This window comes from Polypterus senegalus, chromosome 17 (assembly GCF_016835505.1).
Source record: "Polypterus senegalus isolate Bchr_013 chromosome 17, ASM1683550v1, whole genome shotgun sequence".
NCBI classification, from domain to species: Eukaryota; Metazoa; Chordata; class Cladistia; order Polypteriformes; family Polypteridae; genus Polypterus; species Polypterus senegalus.
In genome coordinates, this window is record NC_053170.1 from 14,726,528 (window position 1) to 14,746,878 (window position 20,351).

General features: G+C 43.2%; 1 protein-coding gene across 1 annotated transcript; it reads left to right on the forward strand.

The window, feature by feature from the left end:
• Window positions 1-3,125: 3,125 nt before the first annotated feature.
• Window positions 3,126-18,624, forward strand: prr15lb (proline rich 15 like b). The gene is made up of 2 exons (XM_039740090.1): window positions 3,126-3,339; window positions 17,719-18,624. Exon 2 carries the CDS (start codon window positions 17,765-17,767, stop codon window positions 18,074-18,076), a length of 312 nt encoding a protein of 103 aa, XP_039596024.1. The 5' UTR covers window positions 3,126-3,339; window positions 17,719-17,764; the 3' UTR covers window positions 18,077-18,624.
• Window positions 18,625-20,351: the final 1,727 nt, after the last annotated feature.

The window sequence follows — 20,351 nt, forward strand, 5'->3', positions numbered from 1 at the left end:
CAAAATTGAGCTGACGCTGAAACTGGTGCAGCAGCAGGTGCGCCGCCTGCGCTCCAAGCTCACCTCTGCTTTGTGTTCTTTTCGCCTCGAGGCTGTTTGATCTTCAGAGCTTCTCGTCGGGCCTCTGCAGCTTTTCTTTTTTTCTCGCGCTATCTGCTGGCAACAGTATCAACAGCAAATAGTTGGCCAGACTGTCGACTCAAGTTTCCTGCAAATTAATATTTAACACAATTACAAAAACTGAAGTTCCTCTGAAAACTGCCCCCCCTCCGCTATGGACCAAGGTCGGCACGTGGAGCCAGAGGAACAGCTGAGTGCCTCGGCTTACATGCAAAGAGAAAGCGCCTATGCAAATCCCCCTGCTCACATGCAAAGCAAGCTCTGGCCTTATTTGGGACCACCGAGAAACACTCCCTTCAGCCCAGAGTTTCATGGGGACCGAAAGAAGATGACAGACAAATGGGGGGTAGTTCATAGCTGCAGGGTGTGGGGCTCAGTTGTGCAAGCCTCAGACCAAAACTGCTTAGCAAGTACCGGGCCACTGTAAAGAGGGAGAGACCCACAGACGGAGAATGGAAGGTAATTGGGGGATACATGGAGAAGGGTGAAGGAAACTTTGATTTCAGGGGCTCCCAAGTTCAGTCCTGGAGTACCACTGAGGCTACAGACGTTCATTCCAACCAGTTTCACAAATCAGAGGGTCACTCTCATGTCTCACCTGTCTAATTGTTTAGCTGGACTTTTTCTTTTCTTATTCTGCATTAATATCAGGTGCTCTAGTATTGTATTTGGCTTCAGGAGAAGTTCAGAAGGGTGTCTTCTTTGTCATAGCTTTGAACTCTTAACTTTCTTTTAGCATTTTTTGTTTCAGTTCACCTTATTTCTGAGGGGTTTGCTCCTTAAATACTGACAATTAGTAATGAGCAGTGCAGACACGGGTGCAAATGAAACAGAAAGTTAAAGCAGTGCTGCTACTTCAGTGCCACATGTGTTTGTGTGTTGCTTAGTAATAAAGCACTAAGTTAGGGTGTTCATAAGAAATGTAATGTAAAGTGTAAATGTAATGTGACAAATTTCTATTCTATTCTGATTGAGAATATTTAGATTTTAAACATTTCGCTTGAATCACACATGTTAATAATTTGAGGTAACTATTTTTGTTTATTATGGACTTCTACCTCAGTAAATCGTCACTTTTCACCCTCTGATAGAAGTCCATGGAGGGCAAGACCGCTAGTGAAGGATCAAAGAATCACTGGCCTTGAAATACTCTAAAATGATACCCAGCCTGCTTATGTTTGAAATTCGTCATTCTTAACCTTCAGGGAGCGACTCAAAGAATCAAATACCATAAACGTTATCATATTTGTGATCAGCAACCTCGAAATTCCACTGATTTTTAAGTTTTGTGGAAAGGAGTAAACCCTTCCTATCCCATTAGGGGGTGAACCCCAGGGGTCGGTTAATGTGGCCTGCACAACTTCAAGTCCTGCTGATCATTTTTGCAAAGACACCTATCAGTTTATTCTTTATCATAATAATGATATTTCCTGCACAGAATGTGCTCTAAAAAATGGCCTAAAAATAAGGGGGTTTTGGGTCTAGTGGGTCAAAAATGCGGGTTGCAGCTAGAGATTGCTAGAGTCTTGCAGGACGAGTTGGAGGACACATCATATGTGAGGGTTTCCCCATACTGGTGAGTCAGGTATAATTCTTTAATAATAGTAATAATGTTTTGCATTTACATAGCGCTTTTCTCACTACTCAAAGCGCTCAGCAATTGCAGGTTAAGGGCCCAACACAGCAGAGTCCCTGTTTGGCATTTACAGGATTCGAACCGGCAACCTTCCAATTGCCAGTGCAGATCTCTAGCCTCATGAACAATAAAACTGAAGTAATTTCAAAGGATCCCCCAGTAAAATCCCGTGGAACATCCCACCCATCATCCCCTTTTAACTGGACTCCTGCCTTTATTAAGCAACACATTAGCTTTCTTGCATCAACTCTGAAATTACAAAACGGATTTGCTACGTTTTTAGGAGAATGTCTCAAGCATTTCTATGTGCGACATTAATTGTTGTTCTTTTTCTTGATTTTTAAGATTGTGCTCTTTTTGACATTCTGGTCATTTAAGTCTTTTTACATTGACTTGTTTGGCTGAATACTTTATCCACGGTGACTTACAACATTTGAGCTACAACTGGTTACATTTATTTTGATTTCCCAAATGGAGCACAGGCAAGTGAAGTGACTTGGTCAGGGTCACACCGAGTCAGTAGTGGAATTTGATGTGCAAAGCTTTAATCTCTATGTCACGCTACTCACAAGTGAGTTTTACACTGCGGCAAATGCTTCCCTTTAGTTTTCTGTGTCATTTGCACCCGTGTCTACACTTCTCATCACTAATATTCAGGACCTGAATACAATGAATGGAGTAAACGCCACAGGAAAAGGTAGATTAGAAAGAATATGACACAATAAAGTTAACATTTAGAGATATGAAAAAATTGAAAACTTCTGAATAAGGTTTACATATGAAGATACGAGCACATATTTCTGAATGCAAAATAAGAGAAGAAAAGATTAATTAAACAATTAGATCATTTAGAAGGGAAACTGGTTAGAATGAAAAATTGCAGCTACAGTGATACCCGAGGGCTGAACCCAGGAGCCGCTGCGTTGTCTGGTATGGCGCCTCTCCATAGTGCACTTTACAGTCCCAGCTGTTCACATATTGGTTCGCAGACCCACCCTGAGGCACACAGTAAGTCAGAGATGGGAAATGATCTGCAGGCCAGAACCTTATCCACTGGGCCACAATGCCTGTTAGATAAACACATTGGTGGAGCAAGAAGATCCCAGTGCAGACGTCTCAGTGTAAACAGGGATAGCCAGGTTTTGGGGTGGGGGATTGTGGTAGTGTGCGTGTGTAAAAGTGAGTCACTCCAGAGGTGCTCGTACGGCCTCATAACATGTTTGAGATAAGGGCGAGCAAATGAATAAGCAGGTGCAGCTACCAGTCAGCCCGCCCCATCTCAGCAACACCCTTCCTCTTACTAGCTGCTTCTTCAACCTCTCAGCTTAACCTTTGTAATTATTTACACAGAGGCGGGGCTTAATATTCGCCCAGAGAGAGCGAGCGAGCGAGCGAGAGCACACCTGTGCGATCCACCTGAACCTGAGAGAGTGTGTAGAAGCGGACATACAGAAAGACAGCGCTCTCCTGCCTCGCTCTGCCTACCAGTCCGGGATGATTTCACGTCCATACTGACAACTACTTGGTTACCCCAGTCCTGCCAAGGAGGATCCGCTATCACTCCCTTGTCTGTCAGTGCACAGGTAAGTGTCTGTTTTGGTAAAGGCTGCTGGCTGACAGGAAATATTTGGGGAAAAGTATCATCTTTAATAATAAGTGATCAATCCATCCATTTTTTGAGCCCACTTAATCATATTCTGGGGTCTCGTGACGAGCCAAAGCCTGTTAAATATGACTGAGCACAAGTATTCCCTGAAAGGGAAGCAGTCCTAATTGAGAAGATTCAACAAATAAAGGGACTGAGGGGGGAAATAATACTAAGTGTTCATTTTCTCCAATCCCCAAAGGCGGCCTGAGGGTCTACTGCTGCAGGAAAAGGGGATCACTTGGAGATTTTAGTGATTGTCCGATTGGTGGTTTATCTGCCGCTTGATTGATGTGCTGCGTGACTGATGGATTGGTTTCTGTTTGCCTCTTTGCTTTCTTCTCGCCCCGAGGAGCTCACAGAGCGGCCGGCTCATGCATATTGTATCAGTGAGCCCTGATCTTGTTACTTTGGAGCGGACTTCATTTAATTAGCCAACTGGTGTTCATTTCCACTATTTTATTACGATTGGTGGAAGTGCACGACAGGAGCACACAGAGGGGAGTGCAAGGTGGGCTGCCGCACACTCTTAATTTAAATAAATGTATTCTCAATCCAACTTAATTCAATTAGGCTCATGGTAAGCTGGAGCCTACCCCAGCAGCACCAGGTGCAAAGCATGAAATGCAGCTGGGCTGGGAATACATCCTGTCTCGCACCTGCACGTCTTTGAAGATGTAGACATACAATACAATACAGTTTATGTTTGTATAGCCCAAAATCACACAAGAAGTGCCGCAATGGGCTTTAACAGACCCTGCCTCTTGACAGCCCCCCAGCCTTGACTCTCTAAGAAGACAAGGAAAAACTCCCAAAAAAAAAACCTTTTAAGGAAAAAATGGAACAAGAACCCTTGGGATAGGCAGTTCAACGAGAGACCCCTTTCCAGGTAGGTTGGGCGTGCAGTGGGTGTCAAAAAGAAGGGGGTCAACACATTACAATACAAAACAGAGAACAGAACAAATCCTCAATACAGTATAAAAATAAAAATTTTAGAAGTACGTAGCAGAATTTAACAGTAGATGATATCACATAATATGATATGTTTGACATGGGAGAACATTTACATTTATTTGCTTAGCAGATGTTTTTATCCAAAGCGACTTACAAAAGAGGTCTGTGGGACTGTTTGGGGATAAATGTTAAAGGACAAGGGCACAATATTGGTCATCACAAGTGAAGAGCTCAGAACAAAATCCAGGTGAATTACACCTTTGTTAGTTTCAAGAACCTAACAGCCCAGTTAGACAGAAATTCACAGAACAGGAGAGTCTGCAAACGCTTCTTAAACTTACTGAGGGAGTCAGGGCAGCTCAAGAACAAGCAGAGTCCACACAGAGACGAGCCCTGCGTGCGACTCTGTAAAGCAGCTGTGCTAACCACCATGCCACCGCACTGGCAACACAGGCAGGTTGTTGATTGAAGCCCATCTGACACCGAGCTGTTTGTAGCCCTGCTAAGAAGTCCACCTCCTTCTAATGGGCATTTCAGTGTGGAAATCCAAAAGGCAGACCTGCACACTGAGACATGGGCACGCTTGTCCCACCCTTGTTCCAGATCTGTGATACCCAAGTCCTCTTCTTCAGCTGGTTTCCTCCACTGCAATCTGAGCTAAAAGCGCACTTGTGGTAGCAAGCTAGAGGGCATAAAACAGGTCTAAATGCCCTCCCAAAGAGATACCCACACCCTGACAGGTAATGTGACACCTTAAAACAAGCCTGGCACGAACAGTATGAAAAAGGGAAGGAAATCTCAACACCTAACCCACATGCAAATGACACCTACAGTATGAAGAAGAGCAATCTCTCTGCTAATGTGGCATCATAATTAATGTGAAATAGCATTCTCAGACCTGCTTAATGCAAAGTGGGGCTGTAGTGGGAGCCACGGCGTATGCTGGCCATAACTTTTGGCTTATTGCCTTAATATGAAAGGCACTATATAACATTAAAAATGACCAATAGCCTTTCCGAGAAATAATGACTATGACTCACCTCGTGTGGAGCGTACCGAGGCTGCTGCTTTGAAATCTCAGCTCACGAGGATTTACATCCTATGCAAAGCAGAGAAGGTGAATGATTCGGGCGTTCACGGCCATAATGTGAGGAGCAATAAGCAAAACCCTGAGCCGCTGCCCGCTGTGAAAACACCAATCGGGTTAAAGACCGGAGACAGTGCGCTCCCTCTTTGGGGTTCTCAAACTGCAGTCAATCAAGTTGTCACAGAGGCATGTGGTGCCTTTAAGTGCTTAAGAGACTTCTGTGATGGATTCAAAACTCGGGCAACATTCAGCGTGTGCAGTGCCCAGGACCCAGGGTGCCAATCAGCCATCATGGACTGAAGAAATAATCAACTGTTAGTCAGATATTACTGGAAACACAGAACTCTAAACTTTGTTTTCTCTTTTTAATTTGCCTCGAATGTAAAAAAAAAACCTTACTGTAAATATGCAGACCCAAAGAGGGTGCCCACTAGTGCCAGCAAGTAGCCACGGGGCATTTCACAAAGATTTAAAAATCCATTACAGTTCTTTGGTTTATAGCCTGTCAGTCTCAAGCAGACCAAACAATTACAAGAATGTCACTTTACAAAGAAATATAAGAAAACCAAAAACGTTTTTATTACGTATAGCACCTTTTGTGATAAACATCCTCAACAAAATCCTCCTACCCATCACGCCTCACTTTATATGACGCCTTACACACTGTGTGAGCACTTAAAACACTTTTGTCCACATATGTTTTACTCCACAGCTAGCAACTTCTCATGGTGCTACTGCCATTGCTAGTTTAGGGCACACTTGTTAATAATTCGTGTTAATTTCGTGTCAGGGCACTATAATGGGTAAAGCGATAACCTCACAGATCTAGTGTCCTGGGTTCAAATATCTTTTCCTTTTGTAGTTTGCATGTTCTACCCATGTGTTTATGTGGGTCTCCCTCTAACATCCCCACTTACTTGAAGGTGATGTTAGTAGGCAAGTGGCCCTGTGTTGGGTGAAAGGGACCTGCCTAGTGCCCAGTGTTGCCAGGTTAGGCTGTGACCCTGAATTGGTGCAGTCGTTAGTGCTGCCGCCTCATTGATCCAGCATCCAGAGTTCAAATCCTTCATCTGTGTACAATATGCTTGTGTTGGGGGTGTTATATTAGTTTTGTTTTTATTTTGAGAGATATCCTAATGCGCACACAATCAAACATTCTTTAATACTGCATCTTCCAAGGTGACCTCTAATACATTCATCAATTAGTGCAATCCATCCTGAACAGGGCTGTGGGGAAGCTGGAGACTGGCAATCATCAGGAGTGAGGAGGGAACAATCCCACACAAACTCACACACATACAAACACACACACAAACTCACACAAACACACATACAAACACACACACAAACTCACACAAACACACACACATACTGTACAAACACACACAAACTCACACACATACAAACACACACAAACTCACACACATACAAACAAACACACATACTGTACAAACACACACAAACACATACTGTACAAACACACACAAACTCACACACATACAAACACACACATACAAACAAACACACATACTGTACAAACACACACAAACACACACACATACTGTACAAACACACACAAACACACACAAACTCACACACATATAAACACACACAGCAGGCCAATTTAGCATCACCAATCACCTAACCTGCATGTCTTTGGACTGTGGGAGGAAATCGACTTCATTTTTGTATTGCAATATCACATGCCATAGTGATGTAACATCATATTTTATCACGACACCAAAGCTCTTAGTCCGTTTAGCACTTTTTTCCATCTTAATGCACCTAAACATTTTTTTGCAGTCTGACCTCATTCCTAATACACTTTGTTCATGTGAACACCACTTCACTTCTGTTATAGCGCTTTTCCTGCTGAACACCATTCCATCCATTTTCTAAACACTCTCAATCCAATCACTTAACACAATCAATCTTTCTTTTACACGTCATAAGTGTCGGCACACCAGTGTTGTTGCCACACACCTTTGAGGATGCAGGTTCAAATCCCAGCCTGGCCATCGTCTTTTGGAGTTGCTGCCTTCTATTCACACTTGAATCGGTTAGGTTAGGGTTAACTGGTCGTTCTAATTAGGCTCGGTGTGAGTGACTGAGAGGGACTTGTGTCCCCATCCAGACTTTTTCCTGCTTCATGCCTATGAATGGTTTAATCGAAAAGGAGGTTGTAGCAACGAGAACAGATCGATGGATTGATGGTCCAATGTGAAAACTACGTCAAGGCACTTCAGGGCATGTTTTAGATAGAATGCAATTTGTCCCACACGGGTGCATTTAAATGAATCAATCATTAATTTATATTGCATTTATTAATATTAAACACATTATCAGTGCATTTTTATGGTGTGACCACAACCATAAAACACCTAGATTATCCTTTATCTTATATAGCAAGTGACGCTGTGACAATCGCCTTTATACACTACAGTTCATTCTTATCTGGTGTCCTTTGTGGTAAAAGCAGTGCCGTTGATCAAAATGCTTCCCCCTCCATTTTTAGTGAACCTTTCACACTGGGCCTTTAGTTTGTATAATCCAGGGGTGGGCAATGTCGGTCCTGGAGGGCGACAGTGGCTGCAAGGTTTTTGTTCCAACCCAGATTCGTAATGAGAAGTCAGTTATTGCTGCCAAAGCACTTATTGGTCAAGTGACATTTTGATGGTTCATTTTAGTGGTCTTGCAGGTTAAGGTTCCCCACCCTTAATTGCTTATTTTTCAGTACTTAACTCTTTCAGGGCTGGTGTCAACTTTAGTCAAAAGGAGAAGCTGACAATGGTAATCAACTATAAATTGTGACAAAACCAACCATTATGCTTAAGCTGGAGTCTCATTGCTAGAAGGCAAGTTAGCTTCATTGGTTTTGACCGCGATTTCCGGCGCTCCCGTGAGTAGCAAGGCACAAGCAATGGCAAAAATGGCATTGACATCTAGTGAGAGATCAAAGGGGATGTGTAAAGCAAAATACTCGGTGAACGACGTTTTGCCTTTTCTCTCTGAATTGGACCATGACTTTTGATACAAGCAATAGAAAACGAATGTGAGGCTCCAGCTTCAGCTGACTGGTCCCCAGCTAATCGTGGTGCTGAACAGGCTCATGTAGCCAAGACGCCTATGGCGCTGTTTGCCTGCCTGGGAGGACTGACACTTAAGAGGTAGAAACCAGACTGCAGTGCACTGCGACCGTGACCGCTGCTGCCCCAGCCATGCGAAGACAGCCTGGCAGCATGCCTGCCACACATTCTTGGCAAACTAGCAGCCACAGCATGCAGCAACAGACATTTTATGTTGATTTCTGTGTAAAGCAATTGCTTTTCAGAAAACTATGATTTTTGGAAAAAATATTTAGCACTCAAAGAACCAAAGAGCTGCATTCACTGTTTCAATGGCTCTTTATTAGCAATGCGATGCAAATGACAAAAGAGCCAGCAGTTCTCCATCTAACTTGTTTCCATTTATACCTGTGTGGATTCATCATGCACTACTTGGTTTAATAAAACACTTGACAGAAAAATGTGACAGACTGAAAAATGATCTGTTTTGGGCTTCAAATCATTTGGATGATACCCTTAGAGAAGAAAACATCTACAATACAAGACTAACAAGCCATAAAATGAAATAAGTTCTGAGATTGGTAAGGATTGGTTTCAAATTACACAACTGAGTTGGAAAGAAACCCTGCAGCCACTGCGGCCCTCCAGGACTGACACTGGCCAACCCTGGTATAATGGATTTGTGTTAAGAAGCCCCCCAGCACTGTCGGGATGCGCTTTGTTTTCTTTTTCCTTTATGTAGTGCTTTTCACAGTAAGCACTGACCCAAGGTGTGTTTTTTTAGAGCTGCAAGAAGTGCAAAATATGGGGGCCTCCCTCAAAGTCTGAAAATCAAAAATACATGGGGGTCCCAGAACACACATTTTCAAAACACGTTATTAATCTAGTCATTGTCCAAACTGCTATATCCTAACACAGGGTCACGGGGGTCCGCTACTAAGGTCTGTGTGTCTGGTCCCTCAGAGCAATCTGATTGGTTAGTTTTCCTTTTTTTTTTTTTTTGTGATTGGTCAGTTTTGATGAAAAGAAGAAGTATGAGGCCAATGACGTGAAGTAAGAGTGTAGGAGGCACGCAGAGAGTCATCTTCAAAGACAGGAGATATACAAGTGGACTGGAGGTCAGCCAGGCGCCTTGAAATGACAAAATATGAGAGGCAGGCTTTACAGGAACAGGTGGAGTGCCAGTCAAGAGAGGAAAGGACCTGAAGGTACAAGTAAGGCAAGAGATATCAAGTATTTTAAAATGTATTCTGTCTTTGACAGGGAATGTGGCTAATGATGTTATAAATCACCCAGGGTCCATTATTGGATTTGTGAGAAAATATTACAGCAGCCAGTAGACATCTCTCCACAGACTGGGTGGACTTATATGCTTGAGTGACAGTGGGGTGACAGCATGATGTGTAAGGCTAGATGCTTGAGTGGCAGCCATCCATCTAATAGGGGTGGAAGGGGAGTTCATACAATACATTACAATTTACTTTTGTGTAGCCCAAAATCACCCAAGAACTGCCGCAATGGGCTTTAACAGGCCCTGTCTATTGACAACCCCAGCCTTGATGCTCTAAGAAGACAAGAAAAAACTCCCCAAAAAAACCCTAGTAGGGGAAAAAAAATGGAAGAAACTTTGGGAAAGGCAGTTCAACGAGAGACCCTTTCCAGGTCGGTTGGGTATGCAGTGGGTGTCAAAAAGAAGGGGATCAATACAATACAATACACAGAACAGTATAATATAACAGTGCAACAGAAATATTACAAGTAGAGAGCAGAATTCAACAGTAGATGATATCACATAATACAATTTAGATTTGTTCAGAGTCCTGGAGACCTCAGCCATCAAGCTGTCTCCCCCTATTGGCCATTCCACAGCTGAGTCAATGCTGGGCCAGCCAATCCAATGAAAGGGCCCCTCTACCCAATGATTCCTGTGATCCTCCATTAGAGATGACTTGACCTTAGATAGGCAAAACAACTTAGCAGGTGGGCCGTGGCACCAAGTGCCACATTTGAGTACCATGAAGAGAAACAGAACAGGTGAGGCTTAGTAACAGATTAGAACTGTCATGTTACTTATGTTTTAGTGCTAATGAATAACAACAGAGATGCTGTCTGAACAGTTAATCAGCAGCTCTAGTCAGGGTGTGCTAAACTGAAGTAGTGAGTCTTCAACCAGGATTTAAAAGCTGAGACCAAAGGGGCATCTCTTATAGCAGCAGGCAGACCACTACACAGTTTAGGGGTCCTGTAACTAAAAGCTCGACCTCCCACTGTCATTTTATTAATCCTTGGAATCATAAGCAGACCGGCATCTTGAGATCTTAATGTGCGCTCTGGTTTGTATGTCATGGTAAGTTCAGAAAAGTAAGCCAGACCTCGGCCATTTAAGGCTTTATATGTTAAAAGCAAGATTTTGAAATCAGCCCTAAATTTAACCGGGAGCCAGTGTAAGGATTTAAGAACTGGAGTAATGTGTTCATATTTTCTTGTTCTTATAATAATTCTAACAGTAGCATTTTGGATTAACTGGAGGCTGTATAAAGAACATCCTTTGTTAAGTCTCAAGAGGATTCAAGGAAGAGAACAGAGTTTCAGAGAAAAAAAAAACAATTCATAGAAGCCCCGTGCCGCCATTAGTGTCTGCCTTATGATCTCAGTGAAGCTGACGAGGGTGACAGAGATTGCTGATCCTATGATAGCCACAGTGTATACAACTCAGGAGAACACTGGTTAACTCTTAAAATGAGGTGCTTCTGCCTTCCCCTACTCTTAACCCCCTGGAATTTAAGTTAATTAAGGGCTGGTCTGTATCAGGGTGGTGAATTAGTTCACAGCACGTAAAATGACCTTAATCAGTTTGTATGATGAAATTTAGCATTACACACATTGTGTCCAAGTGTGTGTCTTTCATGATGCTGGCCAGAAGTGCAAGGTGGAGTGTGTGACGAGGCCGGTCCCTTCCAGACTCCCACTTTATACATGGGAGTCTGTAAAATCCAAAACCGTCGATAGTTATGACTGAGATGAGTTGACAAAGGAGAGCAAATCCCAGATGAAGTCAAGGGACGGTGGAAAGTGTTCAGGTGCGTTTATTAAAAACAAACAAAACAAGTACATAAATAAATCCATAAAACCAGGTGAAAAGTGGGGATAAAAACCCATTATAAATAAATTAAAATCAGAGGTTAAAATACAGTCCCTAAATCCTCCCGATCTCAGCACACCTCCATCTTGGTAGCTGGCGGAGACTCAGCAGACACGAACTCCTTTCTAGCGACCCCTGTCTTGGCTGCCTACAAACTGCGCAGCCAGATCGTCCGAGGTCAGCTCTCCTCCCATCTTACTTCACGCTCACTCAATCGCTCCTCGGATGGGTAGCGAGGTCATCTGTCTTGAGCGCCTCATTCCACCCAAATATTCAGTGGGCTAGCCCTTGAGCGCAACAGCATAATCTTCTTTGAGGGCCCAGCTCATACTGCCTTCTCCTTCCAGGTGGCCAGATCGTCCTCCCAAGACTGCCTTTCATGTCCTTTAACCTCCTTTTCTTTCTTTCTTTCTTTCTCTCTAGCCGGCCTGTACTTATACAGCTCCGTGGACGCAGCACCTTAATCACACGCCGCAGGAGCCTGATGAGGCAATTGAGAACGATCACACCCGCTCATGCAGGTGTGACTCGCCCCAATCACTTCATCAACTCCCTGTGGTCGTGCAATCGCGCCCACGGAGACTGATACGGCTATCTGGATTTTAAACTGGCCATGTTTTTGAAGCCGCGGACCTGCCGTACCACAGAGTGGCTCTTGTTTGCATATTGCCATCATTGTATGATACAATTCAAGTTCTTCAGATATGCAGATCCTACTTGACTGCATTCTCCAAAGCTAATTTATCATCAGCATAAGATTTCAGTGTTCAGCCAACAGTGGAGCACTAATGGGGCAACCTGATTACCGCAGAGTATTTTGCACACTGCAGTTGAGCACATCGCAGGCCACTGAGGGCCAAATAGCCAACGCCACCCTTACTGTGAGCAGTTTCGCCCTTTGATGGTCCAGGTTCTCAGTTTTTGGTGGTCAGGATTCCACCGACTGAGACTTTTGTCATTTTGGATTCGGCTGTTTTACAGAGTCAGTGAGAGGGTGAGGGAGTCTGTGTCCTCAGCCCAAGGTCCTGGCAGAGGACTATTAAGGATAGGTGCAAATTATGCAACAGCTTCCTCATAGCTGTACACAGCGGTCGGTTAATGTTTCACTTGCTGGGTGCCTTTGTTTGGCAAAACTGTTTCTTAGAGACCATCGGGCTAATGATTGGACATTATAAATGTCCTCTCCATTTGAATAGGAAACGAAGTCTCAGAGTTTCCAGCCAGGAAACCCCCCCAAACTGAGCAGAAAGGGATAAGGTGGCAGTCGTGAAATCTAAAGGCATCACAAGCCAACCACCTGCTGCTCTGTTTGGCGTTTACCCAACACTCAGGCAGATGGGGTCAACAGCGCAATAAATTATCATTAAGTTTGAGGAGGAAGTACAAAAATGAATTATTATTTACTGATTACAAATGTAAAGAGAAACCTGAACTTCTCAAAATCATTTCATATGCCAGACTTTGCTTTCCCTTAAGCTTCTGTTTGTGATACATAGAGCACCACCTAGTGGCCTTGTAAAGTAAACTATTAGAAATGAGAAAACACGCCAGAGCCATGTAACAAGAGACGTCAAGGGCGCAGCAGGCGAGCACAGGGGGACGGACCCCAAGGATTGATGCTGGGCCCTGTCCCCCTCTCCTTATACGCCTCTTCACTAGGCCCTAGCATCCAGTCCTAAGGTTCATCTCATCAGTCTAAGCCTGTCATTTCCTCCAGATCACCACATTCTGTCTCTGCAAGTCTCACTGATATTGAAACCTGGATGAAACAGCACCAGCTCAGCCTGGCGAAGACGGACCTTCTTGTTATTCCAGCTCGTCCCTCTATTCAGCACCCCATCTCTCTTCAGGTCGGCTCATTATCACTAACACCTGCTAAGCTGGCACACAACCTTGGGGTAGTAATTGATGACCAGCTCTCCTTCAAGGACCAGTCTTGCAGATTCACTCCTAACAACATCTGCAAAACACAACTCCTGGTCCAGGCTCTGGTCTTATCATGGCTGGGCTACTGTAGCTGTCTGCTGGCAGGGGCACCAGGATGTGTCACCAAACCAATAAGAATGATTTGAAATACAGCGCCATGTCTGGTGTGCAACATGTCACTCCTCTCTTCACATCACTACACTGGCTCATTGCAACACCATCTATTAAGTTCAAATCCTTGATGCTTTTCTACACAGCAGTCAGGAGGTCAGCACCGATGTATATGGAGACACTTGTGAGGTTCTCAGCTCCTACTCAACCACTCAGATCTGCTGATGAGTGGCATCTAGTGATGCCACCACTGCGTGGCATCAAATCTCAATCCAGACTCTTTTCATGTGTAACTCCTGGCTGGTGGAACAAACTGCCCACCTCCATTTGAAACACTGACTCCCTCAGTGTGTTTAAGAAGTGCTTGAATTACTGACTGACATCGGCTGTTAGGTTTTGTAAATATGGGAATTGTAACTCGCTTATTTTGTTCTGCGTTCTTCACTTGTGATGATCAATTTTGTCCCCTTGTCCCATGACACTTGTTCCCAAACAGTCCCCCAGACTTGGTTATGTTGACTTCTTTTGTAAGTTGCTTTGGATAAAAGCACCTACTAAACAAATAAATGTAAATGTAACAGATGGTGTTTAGCATAATAAATTAAACAATTTTAATGCATTTAACTGAGCACAGGCGCAATAAATCTAAGGACGCAAGTGCAAATAACATCAGATCTCCCAGAGAAGGCAGCTGACACTCTCTGGCTTGCCTCCAGGACCAAACTTTATTAATCATAAGTCCCAGCCTCACTGGGTCACATGTTCTGGGCCTGCACCACATTAACATCATTCTGGACCAAAAATCTTTAAATGCCTTTCAGACAGCCTTGGTGGACCAATCCCTCCTAGCCCACTAACAGCTGTGTTTGGTGGACTCCCAGACGGGCTTAAAGTGGAGAAGGACAAACAAACTGGAATGGCCTTTACTACACTACTGGCACGTAGACTTATCTCGCTCACCTGGAAGAATCCCAACTCACCAATTCTAAGTCAGTGGGTAACTGATGTTATATAGTACTAGGGGGTTTGCCCCCTGCTCGCTTCACTTGCCAACCCCTGTGGCCTGCGCTATGTGCCAGCCACTCTGCGTCTCTGCCACTTGCATTGTGAAGAGAGGGGCTGAACGCACCCCAAGGAGACGCGGTCGCTCCTCTGAAACCCCCTCTTAAACGGTGACACAATGGGAAACACGTACAGTTGCTTTTTTTTTTACCTTCTCTTTGCTCGATCAGCTGCTGCCGTGCCATGTGACCTGCATCTCGTATGGCGCTTCGAACATTTAAAAGCCTCAACAGCAGCTGTCCTACTCTTTGTCTTTTATTTCCAGCCCCGGGCATGGTTAAATCTTTTGGGATAAAGTCTTGACTCGCGGGACTTTGCTTCTTGATATTTTTTAGTTTATAATTTAAAAACGGAACAAGAATCTGAAAATCTAACAACATCACATTAAAGTTCGATAAATTCTGAAAAAAATGATACCAAACATATATATGTAGGTTTTAAAATAAGCCCGATTTAAAGCATGCCAAAAAATTGATAATAAAAACGTGACATAAAATCGCTGCACTTTAAGGCTTAGGATTTTATATATCGAGAGCAGGTTTGAAACTGGAAAAAATCAAATCTGCACAAAACGTTTTCAGAACCTGGCAGGATCTGATCAATAACATTTTAGAATAAGCATTTAAATTGAGGAAGCAGGTTCTCTCCCGTCTTTTCCTCCATTTATCTTTATTATCTTTACTCATTTATTAATTTATCTGTTCACTTATCTTTACTAGCATAAAGTTTTACTCTGCTGGCCTAGCTCTCTTTCTCAGGGGTGGGGGTTGATTTGTTTAGAACCTTTTTTTTTTTTGTAAAACCTGAGTTATGTGTACGGAATGTTATTTGATTTTAATAAAATCAAACAAATTATAAAAATAAATAATAAAAAAAAACCTGAATTTAGCCGTGTAGGAAAACAAAGTCTATCCCGGCAGCACTTGGTGTAAGGCAGAAAACACCTGAGATTGGAGGCCCTGCTCATGCTGATCCATTAAACCACCAATACGCTGACCTGCACGCCACTGGGGAGGTGGACAGACAACCAGAGGACAGGGAGAAGAAAAAGAAAACACTTGGACAGGGTGAGGGGGTGCAAAGTAAAACTAGAAGGACCAGGCATAGCGTCCAAAACTGGGGATACTGAGTTAGTGAGGCTGCACCATCAACCATTATGAAACCACAGAAATAATAAGAATTATGAAAATAGAAGTCAATCAATGGAAGGCTGGGCATCTCCTGCACTTTGTCAAACATGAAAAGCACCTTGGACTGCCTGCTAATAGCAATACTGGCATAAAAATGAAACAAAGTGTAACTTAAAACAAAGCAAACGAGAAAACAATAACGAATCATATGTACAAAATAATTCAATATTGAGTTGGTAATGAGTAATATATTAATACTATAGTAATACACGAGGTACGTTCAAAAAGTTTTTTAACTCTATTTATTAAGAATTTCAAAAACAAACAACATCACCTTTTTACATAGTCACTTTCATTTGCGATGTGATTTTCCCAGCGTCGTGCCAAATTTTTAATGCTCAATCACTACTCCGCCCGACTTCACCGTTTCCATCAAAAATATAAAAGTGCGGAAACTAGTATACTGTGCTACTGTATACTTAGACAATACTCCATTGCAATATAATATAATATAATATAACTAGCCATGCTTACGGGATTGCACTCGAGAGATTGTTGTGCCGCTTAGGAGTCGCTCACACACACAAACACAGAGGAAAGGCACACAAAGGCAAGAGACTGCAGATATTTTGACATTTTTCTATTACTTCTGGGCCCTTAACCTGCAATTGCTCGGTCCTCGGCATGACATTACTCTGCACCCAGCGTACAGGGAAATCTCTGGGGTTTGTGGCAGGACTGGCACTCCAGCCACTGTAAAAAAAAACGCACGCTGTTCCAGTGTGCCACCCGTTGAATGGCGGCTGCTGCCTTTAATAGGTAAGATGGCTACTTTATAATATTATGTTTTTAACCAATCAGATCCAACTGCTCTTGCCTTTCTTTGCCATTTTGTTCCATATTCAGCACACTTGATAGCCCTTCTGCCTCATAGCTACAGTGGTTGGAGTCCATTTCTTCACCCAGTTCCTTTCTGTGTCTGTTGGGTGTTGCTCCCACCATTCTGACGTTCTTCACATGTTTAACGTGTTACATTAAACAGGCCCGGTATGACAGAGTATGTCTCGCCCTGTTTATATCCTGTCTAATATGGTCTCCGACTCCCACCACGACGCTGTACTGGGAGACATGGGTTCAGACGATGGATGCATGGTCACCACCAATGGCAAGATTCCACCCCTTCAATATAGTGGAGGGAGTACCATCACCAATTTATTGGATCCATGTGTGTCATGGGTGGCCGGGTGGTCTTTTCCAGCCCGTCTCTCTGTCCTTCATGTAGCAGCGCATCCTTATACTCTATGGCCCGGAGTGGATCTTTTCAAATGAGCAACGTGCCCAAATAGTGCAAGTTGGCGGCAGGCAACAGTGGGCACAAATGGGCTCTAATCCTGTATGTGAATCCAGTGATCTCCAAATTCCGTGTGAGGAACAGCTGTGGAGAATTTGAAAAGACTGGATGGAGTCTTTGTATAACACGAGCTAGCAGGTTTGGTAGACTCTGACCTTGGCCGTGAATTGGACCTTCTTCTGTAGGAACTGAATGATGATCTGCAAACAGCAATACGCTTTGCATCCTGGACTGCCCTCACCCCTCACGGTCATACAGCTGGCATATTGTGAAATTCTAATTAGAAGTCTTTAGTATGAAATGCGCTATATTATTAAGAAAACGCAGACATGGGTCAAATCAGGCTTACCGTCAAGGAGAAAACTACCGTATAGGGTTGGGGAGTTGAGAATGATACGCAAAGCCCACTTTTCTGAATTGAAGACTGTATTATTCTTGACATTGTATAGTAAAAATGACTAATATTTGAATTATTTCTTGTTTACACAGGGAGCATCCCAACTTCATTGCCTTCTTGTCCAGGGCCAGCTGAAGAATGGCAGATCCCGCAAACAGCTGGTGGAAACTGACGTTCCTCCGCAAGAAGAAGTCAGAGGCCAAAGTTCTGTACGAGATCCCAGCCGAATATGGCAGCAACCTCGAGAACACAGAAGCCGGCACAGAGGACAGCCAGTTCAACGCCCGGCTGGAGAAGATTGTGGACAAGTCAGCTACCAAGGGCCGCCATGTCAAAGTGTCCCACTCGGGCCGCTTTAAAGAGAAGAAGAAAGTGCGAGCCTGCTTGGCTGAAAACCCCAACCTGTTCCCCGAGCACGTGGACTGTGAGAATCACAAAGAGGAGAAATAGGAGGATATGAGCGAGAGGCAAAAAAAAGACATGACCACTCCAGGCGTGAGGACCTCCATTAGATCAGACCTTCAAGGATTCAGGTCCTTAATGTGATCTTGTGGTCTTTCAGGATGGAAAGCCATAAAGCTTTTGAAAGACGAAGTCCACACCAAGACCTGGAGGTAAAACTTGTACCAAGAATCAGGCCCACCTTGGCTGATTTTCAGTGCCTCTTATTCTTATGTTTATTACTGCATTACAAGGACAGCACTGGTCATCACGATTGCGGTGGTAAGCCCTTCTTATGGCGCTTTTTAGTTCTTTGTCTGCATTAAAAAAATGAATAAATTAAACTCACCAACAAGGACAGGAAAGTGATCCAAGTCTCCGGCCTCACCAGAATCTGTGTGTGAAAATAGAAAAAAGAAAATGACTGTGCTTGTTGTGCTGAGAGGACCGCTCTAATAAAGCAGAAAGCGCTCAGAAGATGAACGATAAAACGACGTCCTTAAAACAGGATGAACCAAATAAAACCGCAAGAACAAAAGTTATTATTTAAAAAAAAACATCTGCCTCTGGCTCCTTTATTTATATAATTTATGCAAGAAGAATTCAGCCCACACCGGACGACTTTCGGATTTTAGGGGAAACAGTTTAATACCCCACACCCACACACAGGGAGTGCAGCACGGGTTTCAGTGCATTTTAGATTCAGGAGAAGGCAGGCCTACGAGCGGGGAACAGAAGTACAACGTCACTTGGACGGCGCCACCTAGGAGTGTCTGTCAAGTGCTGCCGGTCCAAATCCCGTCTCCGATTCAGAATGTCACCCTAAGCAAGTCACATAACCTGCCTGCTGCCACACCTGATTAAAAAGGGTATGGTACCCCGATCTGCAACGGTACCTGGGATAAACTTGTCAGTGGACTAAAACTGTGCAATGCTGGGAGGTCTAACCACTTCACAAAGCAAAGAAATTCTTCTGGCCTCCTTTATTTTTGATCAATAAAGGGGAACGTCACAGTTTAATGCCCGCTTGGGGAGGATCTGCCTTGTGCCCGATCCTGCCAGAGTAGGCTCACCACCCCCACTACCTGGAACTGGACTGACTGGGTCTGGAATTCTTCACAGTTTTACATGTTTTCAATTATAATATTATATCCAATGTTGCTGCTGTAGCAGTGAAATTCCCGTTGGGGAGCAATAAAGTACTTCTATTCACCTGTCTGTCTGTCTAAATAATCATTTTTATGGTTTAACACAGCGCCTTTAACATCGGTCAGTCAGTGTGTTTTATTAGCACACTATTTATATTTGTACCTCTCTATTATATAAAAAATAATCTTGCAACGAGACCAGACCTTTTGGAAGAGATTTTTTCAAGTCCCACCCTCCTCTCAATCATATTCAACCACTCACACGGCCCTCTCGCCTCTCATTTGTATGAATGCTTTTGTCAGACACAGTTCCTGCTCTCTCAGCTCTTATAAATTTTAATGTTTTCCTCACTTAAGTTCCCAATTAAAGATGACGTATTATGTCCAAATCTTATTGCAGAATTTCATCACAAAGGATTATCAACAGAAAAAATGAGAACACGAGAAACGATGAAGTCAAATTAATTAACATGAAAAATGTCAATTGGTTACACGGGAAATTGGTTAAATGCGTATCAATAGACTTACCTGAAGAAGGGACCTGAGTTGCCTCGAAAGCTTGCAAATTGTAATCTTTTTAGTTAGCCAATAAAAGGTGTCATTTTGCTTGACTTTTCACTACATAGACTCTGCTGAAACAGTAGTTGGTGATCGTGCGGAAGATGAAAACATCAGCTTACAATATCCTGAAGAATATCTACAACTGTTAACACCGTCCGGTTTTCCTCTGCACGAATTACTGTAGAAAGAAGGATGTATCCAAGAAAGGTAATGTAGTACATCTTCAGGGGATAACATTAGACAACAAAGGACATCTTGATATGCCATTCGTATGAAAACGTTAACAGTTTCCCGTTAGAATAGCTTTTGCAAAGACCATTAACAAATCTCAGAGCCAAACGTTCGAAAAAGTCATTTTATTTAATAGAGAGAAAGAAACGAAATTCAATCACAGGCAGTTATACGTTGCGTTGTCACGATGAAAGTCTAAACACAGAATCAAAATTCAATGCAATATTAATGAAAATTTAATTCAAAAAATTGTTTTAAGTGAAGTTTTACAGTAAAAGTGTAAGTTTAAAAAATATTTGCGTGTTAATTTCAAAGTCAAACAGAACGAAAAAGTATTACGCAAC

Coding starts and splice junctions, on each gene's coding strand:
- prr15lb (XM_039740090.1), top strand. CDS start 17,765: ATGGCAGATCCCGCAAACAGCTGGTGGAAACTGACGTTCCTCCGCAAG.